Genomic DNA, 17095 nt, shown 5'->3' on the forward strand with positions numbered 1-17095 from the left:
CCGTGTACTTCTGTGACTTTTTTACTGAGGCCTGCATGAAATGTAACTTCTGCTGAAAAACTTTTTTATTGTCATGGAACACTGACGAGGGTCCTCCTACACGGGAACTTTCTGACAGTTCTGAAGATTGTCGTGCTGAACTTTTCGAGGCCGTTATACGGTGTCTGCCTGGTGTGACTCCAGCCCTCGTAACATCAGGGCATTTGTGACTTTTCTTTCCCGACTTTAGGTCAATAAATGTATAAAGGGCAGGGTAGAAATAGTAACAGCTGCTACGTTCGATGTCCATGTAAATATTTTATATTCACTATTTTATTTATACATGAAGAAGCTGAAGTTCAGAGACGACCTGCACTTAGATCTTCCTGAGTTCAGACCCTGGGCTACAACCTAGAAACCCTCTATGTTAGTAAATAAATCAGCTGTAACTCCAAAATAACAAGTAGCTTAAATTAGAAACCATTTCCTCACAACACTTCAAGTATAAGTCATCTAGGGGTGAGGAGGCAGCATGGGAGAACCAGGCTCCTTCTCTCTTAATGCCTTGCTACTCTCTGTCCTCAGATTCTACCTCATGATCCAATATGGCTGCCGAAGCTCCGGTCACCATGACTACGTTCCAGCCGGCCAGAAGAAAAGAAGAGAGGAAGTGGAGGGCATTTCCATACTCTGAAATGCACCACCCAGCAACTGCACAAATCACTTCTGAGTACTCTCCAATGGCCAGATTTTAATGTCATACCACCACAGGTGCAAAGGAAGCTGAGTGATGCTGTGGGTTTTTTTCTTTTTCTTTTTATGTTCTTTTCTTTTCTTTTTTTTGAGACAGAGTCTCACTCTGTTGCCCTGAGTACAGTGCCCCGGTGTCAGCCTAGCTCACAGCAACCTCAAACTCCTCAAACACTCATCCTCCTGCCTCAGCCTCCCGAGTAGCCAGAACTACAGGCATGTGCCACAATGCCCAGCTAATTTTTCTATTCTTAGTAGAGATGGGGTCTCGCTCTTGCTCAGGCGGGTCTTGAACGCCTGAGCTCAAGCCATCCTCCCGCCTCAGCCTCCCAGAGTGCTAGGATTACAGGCGTGAGCCACCGTGCCCGGCCAAGAGATGCTGTCCTGTGCTGAGTAGCTAGGTGCCCGGCTGGAACTTACGGTGATATTACTAATAGAATGAAAGGAAATGAATACTGGGGACAGCTAGCATTTGCTTCCCCCTTTCCTGAGACCCCCTCACTATATCAATCTCCTTACATGTCCATCTCCCACCACACCAGGGGCTGCCTCCTTTGACCTTGGCTCGCACCGCTGGGAAGGGAACTCACATTGAACACCTAGCGTGCACAGCATTCTTCACACCACTCATCTCCTTAGTCCCTTTAGACAAGCCTACTAAGGGGGATGATTCTCCCCTTTACAGCTCAGGGGCCTGAAGCCTGAATAGCGGAGGGGCTGTATTCAAGGACTTGCCCTGAGGCCATGCAGGTAGGAAGGGCACCCGCTGTCTCCTTGGGGGCACCTTGCCTGTCAGGGGTGCATGACTGTCACTGGGATGAGACAGCTCTGTGGCCCTGAGGTAGCCCAGGTCACTGCCCAGAGACCTACCCCTCCAATTCATCTCCAAGTCTCAGTGCTTTGTGTCCTGGGGTTGGCTTTCTCAGGTTCGGCTGAATGCAGCTACAATTTGTGTACAACGTGCACTCCGTAAATCTGTTGGCTGCCTGGAGATGAGCTGGGGGACACCCTTTCTGCAGCGTAAGTCAACAGCACTTTCCCTTTATATATGGCAAGTGCCCAAGAAGTGGCTGTCAAATCATTTGTCAATGAAGGAGGTGAAGGGTTTTAAATTCCCCCCGGACATGAGGCTGGTGCAAACGTACCACCCCTCAGAGTACCATCTCTCAGACTGGGGTCTGGGAGGGCCCGGGCAAGCTGCTTGCAAGGCAGGACAGCTGAGAGACCACTGTCCCCCCTACTGCCACCCTGGACCAACACAGCAGCTTAAATGGAGGGTGAGACCTTTAGGACCACCCTAGGAACCCTCTCCCTCATGCCCCCCGTGTGGGAGGGAGGCCTGGCCCAGCCATGTCCCTGGCCATCACCAACTTAGAGTCCATCCCCTCTGGGCCAGTGTTGTTTCTGCCCACCCTGCCTCCTGCCCTCCTCCTTCTGGTAACAGCACCCAGGGTTTCCTCTGGAAACCTACCTCTCCCCACCCTCAGGTGCTTGGCTTATGTGAGGTTGACTCTATCTTGGGTTGCAGGGGTAAGCATGTGACCTAGGCACAGCCAGTCAGAGGACGAATCCCCATCCCAGCCATGGTAATAGGCTGTGGGGTGATCAGGTGACTCAGGCATGGCCAATCAGAGAATTAATCCCCATCTCAGGCTTGGCAATAGGCTTAAAGGTGATCAGGTGATCCAGGCCTGGCCAATAAGAGCCATACCTGGGACTTTTGCTGGAACTAACAGGAAGGGGAAGGCTGCTTTCTACAGGGCTTGCTGAAACTAGAACTGCTGGGGACCATTTCTGCCACCTCTTGGGAACAGTCGACCTGTGAATGAAGCCAACACAGAGAAAAGTGTGGCCAGCAAGGGAGAAACAGAGCTGATCACATCATCTGAGCACCTGCATCCAGCTGTGCCTGAAGCCCTGGGCTTTTTGTTTACGTGAGCCAAAAATGTCTCCCTTTTGCTTCAGCTCAGTTGAGTTGGATTTCCTATCACTTGAAACCAAAGTATCCTGACTGACATCACCTAGGGAGACAGAGCAAAGAGGGGCAATGACAGAGGTCCCATCTATTACCCGCCACAGCCCCACCAAGGCACAAGAGGGCATTCCATCTCAGGCTCCTGACCCCCTTCCCCACTTTGGAGATTGGGAGTAACTCTTGGAAGCTGTGTCTCCATCCTGTCCCCCTTGGGGATGGGGCCCCTGGTAAGGCCAGCTCTGAGCTGAGGCCTGGTAATGCCAAAGTCTCTCACCGTCTGCTGCGTACTAGGAAGTAGGCTGCCATTTAAAGTCCACAATGTCATCTAACCACCTTAAGATCAGTTTTAAGATTCCCTTTTTCAGATAAGGAGGATCAGAGAGGTGACAAAACTTTCTTGCAGTTTCACAGGTAACCTGTGTCTTTATGACTCCAATGTTGGGGCTTTTCCCAGTCCCAGGACTGCTCCCTCCACCTCCCCACCCCCAGGGGGCTCTGAGCTCCTTGACTCTGCCCATTGCCCAGTCCAGCCATCTCAGGGTCAGGGATCATGTGGAAGCTGCCAAGTTTAAATCCATCCTATGGATAAAGAGCTTGAGAGCAACAAAAACCACCACCATTAATTCCAATATAGGAGCTGAGCTTTTAATGCCCCAATTTGCCTTAGTCTCCAGGCAGAGCTGGGGAAAGCTAGAGCTTCCAGCTTTGCTTATGTGGAGAAGGAGGGGAAGTTACTGAGGCAGCTCAATTCTGATGCACCAGCATTCCAGCTGGCTTTTCAGAGCAGACTCTCCAGAATGGAGAATGGACTAGAGCTGTTGAAGATGGGCTCATCTGGCAAGGAAGCTGGAAACTGGGGTCCATGAGTATCCCCAGGGAAGGTGGGCCCAGCTGAATTTCCCACTCTTTGTTTGGAAGTGCTCTGAGACAAAGATGATATCAGGGACTCAGCTCTTCATTAAATGTGGACAGGTGAGCATGGCTTCTAGAAGTTCCATACTGGCCCAAAGATGCTGGGGTCTGGGTGCTGGGGCAAAAGAGCAGGTGGTTTCTAGAAGCTGAGAGAAAGGCCTGTCTCTTGATAGGCCACATTGGGAAGGGGAGGCACTGGGCCTGGTGCTCCACACTGGAGGTGAGACCCCAGGCCTTGGTCCCAGCCCCCAACTCTGGATGTGTTTTCAGGTCTGATGACTGTATTCTGAATTCCTGTGACTGTCCCTCCCTGCAGCCCAACCCCCAGCCCTGGGCTGGCCTTGATGCCTGGCTAATTCTTAAAAAACCTACTGTGGCTGGGTGAAGCCCCATTGTCTGAATGTTTGGGGCCTTGCCCAATCTCAAAATGGTCACTATCAAGAGGTGATGATCACAATAATTAACTATTATATCAATTGATATTGTTCATAACATCAACTACAATCTGTACAGCTCCTTACTATTTACAAAGTGCTTAAACACGCATGCACACACATGCATACACACACGCACAATCTCATTTGGTGTTTGCAGCAGCTGTGTCGGCAGGGCCAGGTATTTGGGATTCCCATTTTATGGGAGAAGAAAGCCCAGGATGGGAAAAACAACTGTTCTGGGTTATCAGCCAAGTATGAGTGCTGCTGCTAAGGGGGGTCTGAGGGGACAGACATTCTCCCTGTCTAGGCATTCCTTCATTCATTCTTCCATTCCTTCCTTCACCCATCTAGCATTTATTAAGCACCTACTGTGTGCCCCATTCTGTGCTAGACACTTATCCCTAAGCTGGGACACTTTTCCAGAGAGCAAGAGTTCTTGTGTTCCTGAGAGATGAGTTGGGGGGAGGAGGGGTACAGATCCCACCGGCCCCTGGGAACTTGGGACTCCAGACTGGGGGTCTTGGTGGATGTCCCTTCTCAGGCCATCCCTGTGGAGTGGGGAGCCTCATTTTCCTCTCATTGATTCTTTCTTAAAACAAAACAAAACAAAAATCTCAGGGAGCCAGTAAGACCGCGTTCCATCCAGGCGCCGCTCCTGCTGGGGTGGCAGTGTCTGGGGGTGGGGGAGGGGAGGGAGACTCCTACAGTCGGCCACACAGTCCTTGGCAGGGCTTAGGCCGGGGCCACCTGGCTGGTCTCCGTCTTGGAGGCGGTGGTGGAGGCCTCATCGTCACCCAGTGGGTTCTTGCCACAGCAGAGCGTGGTGATCATGCAGGTCCGGAACTGGAAGGCAAGGAGTATGAGTCACGGTCAGGCTCGACCCCACGGAGGTGGCAAACTAGCATGGCTGGCAAGATGCACCTCCGACTTCTCCCCTGCTCTGCCCCTCACAGCCTGCACCCCCTGTCAGTCTGGCTCTCTGGAGGGCACTTGCTAAGCTTGCATTCCCTATCCCCAGAGATGCCAGGGACTGAACACATGCAGCTGGGTCACCAACGACATTTCATGGTGCCCTCTGTGTGCCAAGGGTGACTGTAAATTATCTCCTTTAATCTAAGAGTGTGGGATTTTTTCCCTTTTATGGGTGAGTAAACTGAAGCCCAGAGAGGGGAATTGACTTGCTCGAGGCCACCCAGCTAGAAAATGGCAGAGCTCACCCCAGAAACCAGGTTCCCCCTGCCCCAAGTCATGGAGTCGAGTCTACAGAGAAACCCCTGGTCTTTGTTACAGGACTGCTTTGTCCCTTCATCCTGCAGATAAGACTTTTTAGCTCCTTGCTCAATTTTACAGCGCCTGGCACCAACCCCTTCCCAGGCTGGGGGCCATTTGACTTTTACAGCGGACTTCCGGAACCATCTGAACCTGTGTGTCTCACCGTTGAGTGAGCGTCTGAGCCACCCGGAGGGCATTAGAGCTGCAGTTCCTGGGGCCACCCTGATATTCTGATCCAGCAGGTCTAGGCAGGGCCCAGGAATCTGCATTTCTCAACAAGCTCCCCACCAAGGCTACTGACCCGTGAGCCCCGCCACCTGCAGCCCTGGTGGTGCCCCACTGCCCTGTCCCAGGCTTAGCTTGTCCTCGGCAGGCAGTGCCTGCAGCCTGGGAGACGTGGGCCCTCCCGCCCCCAGCAGGCACCTGCTTGTTCATCATGATATAGATGACAGGGTTGTAGATGGCGGCGCTCTTGGCAAAGAATGCCGGGAGGGTCATGAAGATGGGACCGAAGTTGGAGCCCTGGTGGGTGAAGATGTAGAACGCCACGCTAGCGTAGGGCACCCAGCAGATCAGGAAGGCGATGACCATGATGATGACCATGCGGGTGACCTCCTTCTCTGCCTTCTGTGTGGTGGCCGACTCCTGCTGCTGGGCGGCTGCCTGCAGGGACACAGGACTGGTGTCCAGACCACAGTTCCTTGGGGACAGGGGCTGGGGCTCAGCCCAGTGCGGGAGCTGTGGGTGCGCGTTGGGGACGGGACCCTCAGAGCCGCGCGGCTGCCCCCCGCCGTACCTCCTTGACCGTGAAGACCAGCTGCCCGTAGCAGAAGAAGATGACGAACATGGGGATGAAGAAGTGAACCACGAACATGTAGATGACAAAGGACTCGTTGTTGACCTCGGGCTTGAGCGTGTAGTAGTCGATCCCACACGAGCACTGCATGCCCTCGGGGATGTACCTGAGGTGAGGGTGCGTGGGAGGGTGAGGGAGGCCCCGCCTTCAAGGGACACCCCTGCCGTGTGGTTGGCCCCTCTCTGGGCCTCACATTCCCCCTCTGTGACAGATGATAAAATGTCCTCTGGGCTGGGAGTCTGAGGAGGGCATTGATGGAGATGCATCCTCATGCACGTGGCAGAAACCGTGCTGTGTTACTGTTTGTTTGGTGGCTGGGTCACCAGTGAGAGCACCCAGTCTCTCCCTGCAGTGCCCGCCCCGGCATCACCCCTTTCTTCTGCCACTGCTGACCTGCTCAGCACCTTTCTTCCTTCCTTCCTTTCTTTCTTTTTTTCAGACAGGGTCTCACTATGTTGCCCAGGCTGGTCTCAAACTCCTGGGCTCAAGCGATTCTCCCGCCTCAGCCTCCCGAGTAGCTGGGACTACAGGCATGTGCCACCACTCGGCTACTGCTCAGCTTTTCGTCACCAGACCTGCTGCCCTCTGGTGCCCCAGGCGGGCCCCAGGCCACTCAAGCAGGAGGGAAAAGGGGGCAAGGGACTGGGGGGCAGGAGGGAAAAGCCCCCACGCCCTGTTTGAGGCAGCCTGCACAAACCCGGGTCTTCCCAGTGATGGGGTACGAAAATTTTCTAGGACAAAGATAGACACACGGGGATGTTTGTGCAGCTCTGGAAGTAAGAGGCCCAGGCCGTGCAGTTAGGACGTTTCAGTGATTTCTGAGAATGGCGACGGGGACGGACCTCAGAAAACCCAGAGTGCCCACTGGCTGTGCTTACGGAGGACTGAACCAGGCCAGGCTGGAGAAGGTGGGGAAAGAGGGGAGAGCTTGGATTCAGCACGGGGTGAGAAGGGGACCCCAGGAAGACTGAAAGAGGAGGAAAGGGAGGAGTGAGTGGGGATTTTCCGGAAGCAGAGAAACATGGGGCCTTGGGAACCAGAGTCACCAGTCTGGTTGTCCAAACCACTGTCCCCACCTTGTCTCATCTCATTGGGAGACAATGGTGTGGAGGCTGGACGGGACCCAGTTCCCAGGGACCACAATGTCACCACCTGCACTAGGAAGGCTGGGCCTCCCCAGGTGCTGAGGTCCAAGGTCGGAGGGAGATGCCTGAGGCCCTGGACCAAAGAGGATTGGAATTTGGCCCTGGCTTAGTTGGGGATTAGGGGCACGCGGCCAAGGGGAAGGGTCGGGGCATCTTGGGCTCTCCTTGACGTGGGGGCCCAGGAGGTGGGACCAGCCCCATAGCAATATTAGGGCCTGTTTCCCTCCCCTTCTGTCCTAAACCCCTACCCTGGGAACGTTGCCTGAGTGGGCACTGGGGCCAGGGGACATCTGAGGTCAGTACCTGGAACCAGATAGCCCTGGGTTTGAATCCTGACTGGGGACCCTACAAAGGGTCCCTGGAGACCCTTGTCTTCTGCTCAATGCCATTACCTGGACCAGCCGACCAGAGGGGGCGCGGCACAGGCCAGCGCCATGATCCAGGTGAAGACGACGCCCATGATGGCGTGGTTCTCCCCGAAGCGGAAGTTGCTCATGGGCTTACACACCACCACGTACCGCTCGATGGCCAGGACCACCAAGGACCACAGGGCAATTTCACCTGCAAGGCAGTCGGCAGTCGGTCAACACACCACCCACCTGGACCCCACCGCCTGTCCTCCTGGATGGGGAGAGGGTGGCTGAGAAGGCGACCGGGAGTGGGACACGAGGGGGCCTTGAGGATGGAGAGGGCTTGGACGTTGAGAGGAGGAGGGAAGGGGCAGGGGCCACGTGCCGAGGGACAGTGAGCAGAGAAACTCCAAGGAATCGGGGAAGTTAGTTTGCGTAGAGCTCTGGGTTCGTGAGGGACCCTGGCATCAGATTGGGGGTCATGGCGGCACTGGGAGCCGCGCAGTCTCTGCAGAAGAACTCAGGCCTCACGGGCAACAGGCATTGTTCCTGTTGGAAGGAAGTGCGGAGGCGGCGGAAACCCAGAGCTGGAGTCCTTCCCCCTCCCTCCCCGGTAGGGAAATGAAATGACCCTCTTTTAGGGCCCATGAGGCGCCAGGCAGTTGTTTTGCCCAGAGGAGGGAGATGATGGGATTCACACATCTGCCCTGCTGCACCCTAAGAAATTCAACAGGGAGGGTGGCCACGTACTCAATCAACCGAGCTGTGACGTTTCTGAGAGTGAAAGGGGACACTACTAGTAATTATTCCTGGACGACAGTTGTAAACTAGGACTGACCGTGCAGAGGAATCATCACCTGTATGTGACACCCCCACCTTCTGGCCAGAGACTGGGTGGCCTGTGATCATTGGAGGTAACAAACACCCAGCCATGGCCAGAGAGTCCCTGAGCGTGGCGCGGAGGCAGCATCCAGGCCACCCGAGGGAGAGAGAAGACCAGGCCGGCAGAGAGGCTCTGGCTGTTGCTAAGCTGTCCCCATGCCCCAGCTGTCTCCTCCTGCGTCCCAGGGGTGACACCCCTGGATCTGAGCCAGGAGATCCGGGCTCTCATCCCTGCCCTGCTGCATCCTAAATGAGTCTCTTCCCTTCTCCCTGCCTCGGTCTTCTCATCTGCTGATGGGATCTATTACCCTGCAGCCCCGCAACCTCCATCAGTTTTCTAGTCGAAAGAGGAGAAAATATCTGGAAGCGTCTGTCAAAGCTGCAGATCGCCCCACAGGTCTAACGCCTCCCTACAACGGGGGTTGCTTCCTCCAGGGATGCGAGCCCCCAGCATGAACAGCACTCAACACATCGGAGAGGCCGGAGGGGCTCTCACGGTCAGGTGGTCTGGGAAGGGAGTCAAACAGTTGCTGGGGGGACGGGGCTCATTGCCCAGCGACTGGGAGACTGAGAAGCCGCCTCCCGCCTGGGCGCCCAGCCGGGGTCTGTCCCACCACGGCTGCTCAAGGGCAACAGAGGCTCGGGGTTCAGAACATGGCCTGAGGAGCCACATTGATGGGGATTCCAAACCCAGCTCTGCCCTCGTCCCCATGTGACCCCCAGCAAGGCCCTTGACTTCTCTGAGCCTCAGTTTCCCTGCTGTGAAATGAGACAAGAGCACCACTCTGAATGAGACCGATGCCCGCCCTCTGCAAACAGCAGTCTGGCCTGTCCCCACAAATAGTGACTGTTGACTGAATACGTGAGGGCTCTGGACAATGCCGATGGTAGGGAAGAGGAGGGGAAAAGGCCTCTCAGTCCCCACCCCCAGCCAGGGCCTGTCCCCAGACCCCTGCAGGCTCCCCGGCTCCTGTGCGCCCCCAACCTGCACCCCGGCTCGTACCGCCCAGTGTGGCAAAGAAGCCCTCCAAATTGCATCCTGTGGGCCCGAAGACGAAGTATCCGTGCAGAGAGGTGTAGAGGGTGGTGGTGAAGCCCCCGAAGACCATGAAGAGGTCGGCCACGGCCAGGTTGAGCAGGATGTAGTTGAGGGGCGTGCGCAGCTTCTTGTGCTGGACGGTGACGTAGAGCGTGAGGAAGTTGATGGGGAAGCCCAGCACGATGAGCATGAACATGTAGGCGGCCAGCATGGAGAACTGCCATGGCTCCGCCAGGTAGTACTGCGGGTACTCGAAGGGGCTGCGCACCACGCCCGTGGCGTTGGAGAAGGGCACGTAGAAGTTGGGGCCCTCTGTTCCGTTCATGGCTGCGGCCCCTGCGGCTGCCCCGAGGGCTGCTCCAACCCAAGAGCGCTGCCGAGGCCTGAGCTCAGCCTCCCAGGGCTCCGGCTGGACGACTCCCGGCTCTGACCCCCCCCAGACCCTTATAAAGTGACCTCCCCTCCCTAAGCTCCCGGCTGAATCAGCATCTGGGAGATTGGGGTGTCATAATCATATTAATCCCCACTGCGGCTACTGGGGGCCTAATTGGCTTCCAAGAGGGGCCAAGGTGACACCAGGCGGAAGCCTGGGGTCAGGGAGGGAGGTGTCAGGACCCTGGGAACGGGAAAGAGGGTGCCCCAGCTTGTCTGTCCCAAGGCCCCCCAGAATCCTCTGCCCAGCTCAGTCTGGGGCCTTGGCCTGGCATCGGGACCTGGGGCCTCCGTGCCATTTCCCACGGCCTACCACGAGCTGAGGTCAAGTCTGTTTCTGGACTGGACCGTGAGCGCCCAGTGGCCAGAGGCTCTCTGGTCATTGTTTCAGTCTCTCGTCCCTCACGCAGTGCCGTACCTATCCCCTCCCTCCCCAGGCCGCCACCAGCTCCCCTCGCCCGGCAGGAGCCCCGTGAGAGCAGGGCCGCACCTGCCAGCTTGGGTTCTCCGGTGCCAGACACACAGCCTGGCGCAGCCCGGGAGCTCCATCACGGTTTGTTGCATGGAACTGGAATCCACTCGCCCACTCGTTCATTAACATTCATGTGCAGGCCGCAGGGACACAGACGGGGAAAGAGACGGAGGAGCTCGGGGGCTGAGGAGGACGCAGATGTGGGAGAGGTCGACCCGCCCAGGGCAAGGCGTGTGGGAGGCCAGCCTGAGGACGCGGCCCAGGGAGGCAGGTCTGGGCCTCTGGGGAGGCGAGTGCTGTGCCAGATTTCTGGGCGGGGAAGCTCCCCCAGCAGGGACAGCTCTGATGGGTCCTCAATGCCAACCCCAGGAACCTGGCTTTATCCAGAAGGCAGTGGGCAGTGGCTTGGGCAGATCTTGGGGAGCAGAAACGTAACTTAAATTCCCCCAAAAATAGAGTGGAGGGAGGGAGGGCGGATGGAGGGGGCGACTGGAACAGGGAGGGGACAGAACCCCTCAGGGCTGGGGCCTGCAGTCTCAAGGGGTGGCTGGCCCTGGAGACAGGCCTGTTGGACGCTGCAGCAGGCAGGGCCCTGTCTGGGGGGTCCGCTCAGCCACGTGGGGCTCAGCTGCCCCACGGCAGGCAGCCCCGCGAGGGCTAGACCCGGGACAGCAGGGAGGAAAGGGTAGGAGCTTTGGGGGCAGGTGGCCTGGGGCAAATGGAGGCTCTACGCGGGCAGGTCCCCCCACCCTCAGCTGCACAAAGAGCAGGTCGACACCCCCAGGAAGGAAGTAGGGTAGCTGGGCTGGCCCAGGCCTGGGGGCGCTCGATGACAACCATCCAGCTACCACGTGTCTATCGAGCACCTGCTGTGTCCCAGACAAGGAGCTTGGTTCTGGGGGACACACAGGGGACAAGAAAGACCAAGCCTCTGCCCGCAAGAAGCCAGCATGTCTGGGGGTGTGGTGGGGGCCACAGCCAAAGAATGAAACAAATGACAACAGGGAAAGATCAGTGGTGACCTGCTCCCCACACGCTGCGTGCGGGAAGCCCGCTCTGAGGGGAAGCTTGAGCTGGGGACAGAGCGATGGGAGGAGGCTGTGGGGAAAGGCGTCCAGGCAGAGGGAACTGCAAGTGCAGAGGCCCTGAGGCTGGGGGAGGAGGCTGGCCAGCACGTCCCCGGCCCCAGGACCTGGGTCCCTAAGCTCTCTCTCGCCCAGTCTCTCTTCTCACCCGGATTCCCAGGTCTGTCTGCTCAGAGAAGCGCCCCTTCCCGCCAGCCCAGCTGGGCTGCAGGCCCTGCCTGTCCTGGGTGGTGTCAGGGTCTAGCAGGGCTTGGCACACGGGGGGTGCATGGGCTTGTGGGGTGCAGCCTCTCGCAGTTTAAGGCGCTTGGCGGGGATTAGGCCCAACGCTAATGAGGTCAAGGTGGAGGGTTTGATTCTGACGTGGCCCTGGTGGCCAGACGGGGGGGACGCACTGGATGCTCTGGGTCAGCGCCGCTCCGCCCGGGCCCCGCACAGCTCAGCAGCACCTCAGCGCCTTGCTTGTCACCTAGTGCTGTAACTGCTTGGGAGCTTAGTTGCGTTCTGTTCGTGTGTTTTGTGCCCATCTCCCAGGGGAGCCCCCGAGGGGGCCTGGGTCTGTCTGGAGCCCAGCGTGGTGCCTGGCGTGTAGTAGGAGCATCGTGAACGGTCTTCCCTGCACTGGAAGGCGCTGGGGTTTCTGTGTTTTGTTTACTGATGTATCCTCAGGGCCTGGCACATAGAAGGCACTCAAAGAATATTCGCTGAACGAGTGAGTGGGTGGATGGATCTAGATTATCTCAGTAAGTACCTCTTGCTGTCTCAGGTTCCTCCTCTGTGAGAGAGTTTCCCAATCCCAACCTCAGGGGGCACTAAGATCATTGAGGTGCTCAATATTCTGTAAAGTTTGACAGAAGATTTAAAAAAAAAAAATGGTCTTTATTCAGAGCAACAGGCACAAAGTGAACTGGAAAGGTCATTAGAAGTCACCTATGCTTGGCCGGGCTCTGTGGCTCACACCTGTAATTCCAGTGCTCTGGGAGGCCCAGGCAGGTGGATCATTTGAGCTCAGGAGTTCGAGACCAGCCTGAGCAAGAGTGAGACCCCGTCTCTATTTAAAAAAAAAAAAAAAAAGGAAAAATTTTTAAAAAAAGAAGTCAGCTACTCTGACCCTCCCTGCTACACCCATTTTGCAGATGGAAAGACTGAGGCCCAGAGCCGGCTGTGAGTCACCCAGGTCACGTTGCAGGTCAGAGACAGCCTGGGCCATAACCACACGGTCAACTGGGCTTGTGGGGTATCGCCCCCTACACAGGGGCAGCCAGCTCTCAGGAAAATCCACGCCACGAGAACAGCGTGGAAAGAAGGTTTAGCTGGGGAGGTGGGAAGGCCCCAGACTGAGTCGCAGGCCTGGGGGCGCAGTGGAAGCCCCGGGGGGAGAAGGTGGATTCCAGCAGCTCGTCCCACTGCCCCTCTCTGGGCCTCGGAGTGCTGGGCCCTGAAAGCCTGGGCGACTCACACACACCCGCAGGGCACACGGCCTGCCTCCCCCACAGCCCGGCTCTCGGCCCGGACCTTTCCGCTTAGCTTCCCTGTCCTCCCTCGTGGGCAAGGCCCCTCACACCTGCTTCCGCCCGGCTCCCCTCCCCGTGCCTCAGTTCCCCGCTCTGCAAGTGGGAATGACAGCAGTGCCTGCCTCGGCGGCTGCAGCAGTCCCCCTTAAGGACTCCTCTCTTCCCCAGTCTCCGTCGGGTCCCTGCCCGCACGCGTGTCCTAGGAGCGGCCTCCCCGGCTCCCGGCCACCAGGCCACCCATTGCGTTTGGTTGCTACGGGCTGCTGGGCACCGTCAGCGACGTCCCATTCGTCCTCTTACTGCCTGCCCCTCTCTGGAGCACAGGGCCGGCCTGATCACGGCGGCACCCGAGCTCGCAGCCCACGGTGCTCAGTAAACATTTGTCCACTGAGTGAACAACTCCTCTGACCCCTGTGAGGAGGGACCCATCCCCTCTGGTACCAAGGAATCTGCGGCTGAAAGGGTTGAGTTTCCTCAGCAGAGCCGGGGTTTGAACCCAGGTCTGGCTAGCACCCCCTCGTGTGCGGGGCAGCCAGAGAGGACCCACGGTGTGGGCGGTGACCAAGTCCAAGTGCGGGGGAGCTTCTGAGCCATTGCCCCCTCCAGCTCCCCCTCAGTTGGGGAAGAGCTGCGAGGAGCTGCAGGGGTGCGGACGGGGCCCTGGGGTCGGCTGTCTGAAGACAGGTGCAGCCATCTTGGAGCCCCTCTGGGAGCCCAGGTGCAGCTCTCACTGCCGCAGAGGATTAGGGGCTTAGCTGGCAGCGCACAAATAGCTCTTAAGCCTCCGCAGGAGCGGAGTTGCTGGGTCAGCAGCCTCCTCCTCCTCCTCCTCCTCCTTCCTTACCACCCCTCACCGGCTTAGCCCCACCTGGCTGCGTCACCAAGGCTACGTGTGGCCTTAGACAGAGCTGCAAATGTCAAGACAGAATAAGGGAAGGAGACAGACCAACCCTCCTTCCCTCCATCCCCCTTCCCTCTTACCCTAACGTTTGCCAAACTCCTTCCAAGCACGAGGCCCTGGGCCGGGCACTGACATGGATCCTACAGTCCCTGCCCTCCAGCAGCTCCCAGTCTCAGGGGCAGCAGACAGGGAAGAACTAAGAACAGTTGGAGATGGGAGTTTGCTCCCGGCCCTAGTGCCGGGGGAGCCCCAAGGAGCAGGAGGTGGACCAGGAGGCAGCTGGGAGGCTCCCCAGAGTGGCTGGCCTCGGAAACAGCCTTCCGGACAGGCAGCGGGGAAGGGCCAGCTGGGTGTGGAGGTGCTGGGGCCCCAGGGTGGCATGATGGGGACAGAGACCAGGCCTATGAATAGGGATGTGAGCTGGCTGGCAGTGTGGAGCCTCTGTGGGTGACAAGCAAGGAGAGGCGTGACCAGGTTTCCATCCTAGGAAAATGTTCCGGAGTCTGGGTGGAGGAGTGCCAGGGGTCCTGGGGCTGAGTGCCCCGCCCAGTGGTGGCCTCTGCTGAGGCCATCTGCCCAGCTCGCCTCTGCCATGGGCGCACCGACCCCAGCCAGGGAGAGACACGGCAGCAACCTTGGGGAAGAGGCGCCTGCCCACCTGTGCGGGAGCCGCAAGGAGCTCCTGGCTTCACAGCCTTGCCGAGGACAGATGGGAAACCGAGGCCCAAAGACACTCGCTGGCTGAGGCAGGACCAGCGTCAGGTCCACCGAAGGTTGCCAGTCCTCTTCTTCCTCCTCCAAGGATGTAGGCACAATGTTGAACACTTGGAGGCAGGATCAGGATCGAGTCCCAGCCTGAACCACCGCCAAACTGTGCAGCCCCCGGTGGTCGCTCGTCTCTCTGGGCCTGTCTCCTCTCAGTTAAATGGGCATCTCCATATCCCTGTGGTGCCTTCCTCGTCACGGGAGGGCTCGATGGGGTTCAGTCCCCTTGCCAGACTCAGACTGAGGCTGGCACCTCAGTGTCTGAGCAGGAGGGGGCCCTTTTGTACAGCTGTGGAAACTGAGCCTCAGCGAGAGCACCAGACTTCAGCAAGAGGCAGACCGGGTGGGGACGGGAGAGGGGCAGAACACGGTGCTCACAGGCACTTGGGTTAGCATGCCGCCTTGGCTCAGTGCCTATTTGGGAAGGAAAGAAAAGAGAACGTTGCCAAGCCTCAGTTTCATCATCTGCATGATGGGCAGCCTTGGAGGCTGCTGAGGACGAGACACGGTGAAGCGCGAAGTGCGTAGTGTGGGGCCGGGAACTCAGGAAGTGCTCCACGGAGTGGGCGCCACGGCCACACTCAGGCCTCCCGAGCTCAGCCCGCCCTGGGCAGCCAAGGGTGCTGCAGGCTCTGGCGGGCCCCTCCCCTGCCTCTAGCCAGGGACCATCTGATCTGTCACTGTGATTGACGGTTGGGGAGCTGGAGCTGTTTTCTTCTCCCGCTCCCCTCTTTTTCCCAGCCATATGCAAATGATTTCAGTTCAAGTAACGCGCTAATGGAAACCCTAACACATTAATAAATGTTTAGCGAGCGAGAGCATGCATGATCGAAGTAATTAGACACTCAGTGGAGGAGCTCTGTTGGCACAACTGTCTGGCTCCCTTTCTTCGTTTTCCTCCATCGTCTCCAAAGAGAGATGCCAACGGAGGCGGGGCGGAGAGGCTGGGCTGGGCTGGGGCAGGGTTCCTGGGCTCTGGCACTTTCCACCGGTGACCTCTGCAGCTGTTGCGCTCTCTGGGTCTCAGCATCCTTGTCCCCCCGTGGCACATCTGTCCCGCCCTGCCCACCTCACAGATGAGCTGTAAGGTACCCACACTGCATTGTGAGGGCTGGTTTTCAGTATGGCCGCGGACAGCCCAGTTCCCTTTCTCCCGCTTGTGTCTAGGGCTCTCTGGCTTTGCAGAAAGCCTCCATCAGGGAGGGCGTGGGCGAAGGGAGCAGGGCCTCCCCTGGGGACCCCAGGAAGCCCCCGCCCCAGCCGCACTGGCAGTCATGGCTCTTCCTTCACGGGGCTGCTGTGAGACCTGAGACCACACGTGAATGTGGCTGGCGCACAAAAAGTCCCCGATAAACGTGCATTTTCCTTCCCCAGCTTCCCACCTGCTGCCCCTCCCAGGCCCCCGAGCTGCTGGACTGGACACTGTTGGTGCCCAAGAGCTGGAGGGAAGGGGGAAAGCCTCGGTTGGGTTGGGGACCCTCTGCGGGGCTGGGGAAGGTGGCGGGAGGAGGGAGGCTCCGGAGCCCAGGGCAACAGCCCTCCCCTCGACCAGGTTACCACCCGGGAGTCTTTATTTCAACGTCTTCGCCATCTTCTTTGGAGCCAGGTATCTTCTTTTCTTAAGACGGATGCCCATTAAACCAAAATAAATAAACAAAAAAATACCCACTCTCCTACCCCTTCCCATATTGCCATTTCGATGAGATTAGATTTTAAGAGCACACAAATGTAATGTTCCTTTCGGATCAAATTAGAAACAGGTGCACTTTTGCATAAGGAAATTAAGTTGCAGACAATATGAAGATTTGCTAAAATGCAGACACTGATGAAAATAAGTAGCCCTTTTATTTGTCATTATTGAGGCAATCTGTTGGCAAAGTGTACGTGTTAACGGTCTGACAGATCTGTGGACTCCAGCAGGCTGCCACGAACAACTCGGAGCTGTTCTGCAACTAACAGATTTTTTTTCTTAGAAAAGATATGTACATTCCCTTCCCCATCTCCTGGTGCTATTTACAAGGCATGAAATGCCATAAATAGGAATTCCGTAGTTACACAAGGCCCCTCCCTAAAATGCAAACTTCATCTGGACAGAAGATACATTCTGACAGCTTAACTCTTTCTTCCCCTCCATAGCCCAGTGGACGCAAGGCGGCCGGAGGGAGCGCCGGCGGGCACGAGTCACGGGCCGGGGTCGTCGATGGGCCTGCGGCAGTAGGGGCAGCAGGTGTGCTGCAGCACCAGCAGCTCGTAGTCCTCCGAGTGGAACATCTGAGGAGAGATGGCCACGAGCCCTGAGCCCCCCGACGCTGCCACAGGGGAGGGCTTG

At 57.5% G+C, this 17095-nt stretch overlaps 2 protein-coding genes across 12 annotated transcripts in view; both read right to left on the reverse strand.

Moving 5' to 3' along the window:
* Nucleotides 1-4785: 4785 nt before the first annotated feature.
* RHO (rhodopsin) lies at nucleotides 4786-9922 on the reverse strand. The gene is made up of 5 exons (XM_069484393.1): nucleotides 9562-9922; nucleotides 7719-7887; nucleotides 6122-6287; nucleotides 5749-5988; nucleotides 4786-4896 (listed from the first exon to the last, which is right to left on the reverse strand). The coding sequence occupies exons 1-5, from the start codon at nucleotides 9920-9922 to the stop codon at nucleotides 4786-4788; spliced, it is 1047 nt and encodes a 348-aa protein (XP_069340494.1).
* Nucleotides 9923-16645: 6723 nt separating this feature from the next.
* Nucleotides 16646-17095, reverse strand: part of IFT122 (intraflagellar transport 122) — a 74730-nt gene continuing 74280 nt past the window's right edge. For all 11 annotated transcript variants that reach the window (XM_069484404.1, XM_069484403.1, XM_069484402.1 and 8 more), the window contains one exon: nucleotides 16646-17037. In XM_069484404.1, the coding sequence (XP_069340505.1) occupies nucleotides 16948-17037 (90 nt within the window). In that variant the 3' untranslated portion in view covers nucleotides 16646-16947. The remainder of the gene's footprint in view (nucleotides 17038-17095) is intronic.

Source organism: Eulemur rufifrons, chromosome 10 (assembly GCF_041146395.1).
Source record: "Eulemur rufifrons isolate Redbay chromosome 10, OSU_ERuf_1, whole genome shotgun sequence".
Lineage (NCBI taxonomy): Eukaryota > Metazoa > Chordata > Mammalia > Primates > Lemuridae > Eulemur > Eulemur rufifrons.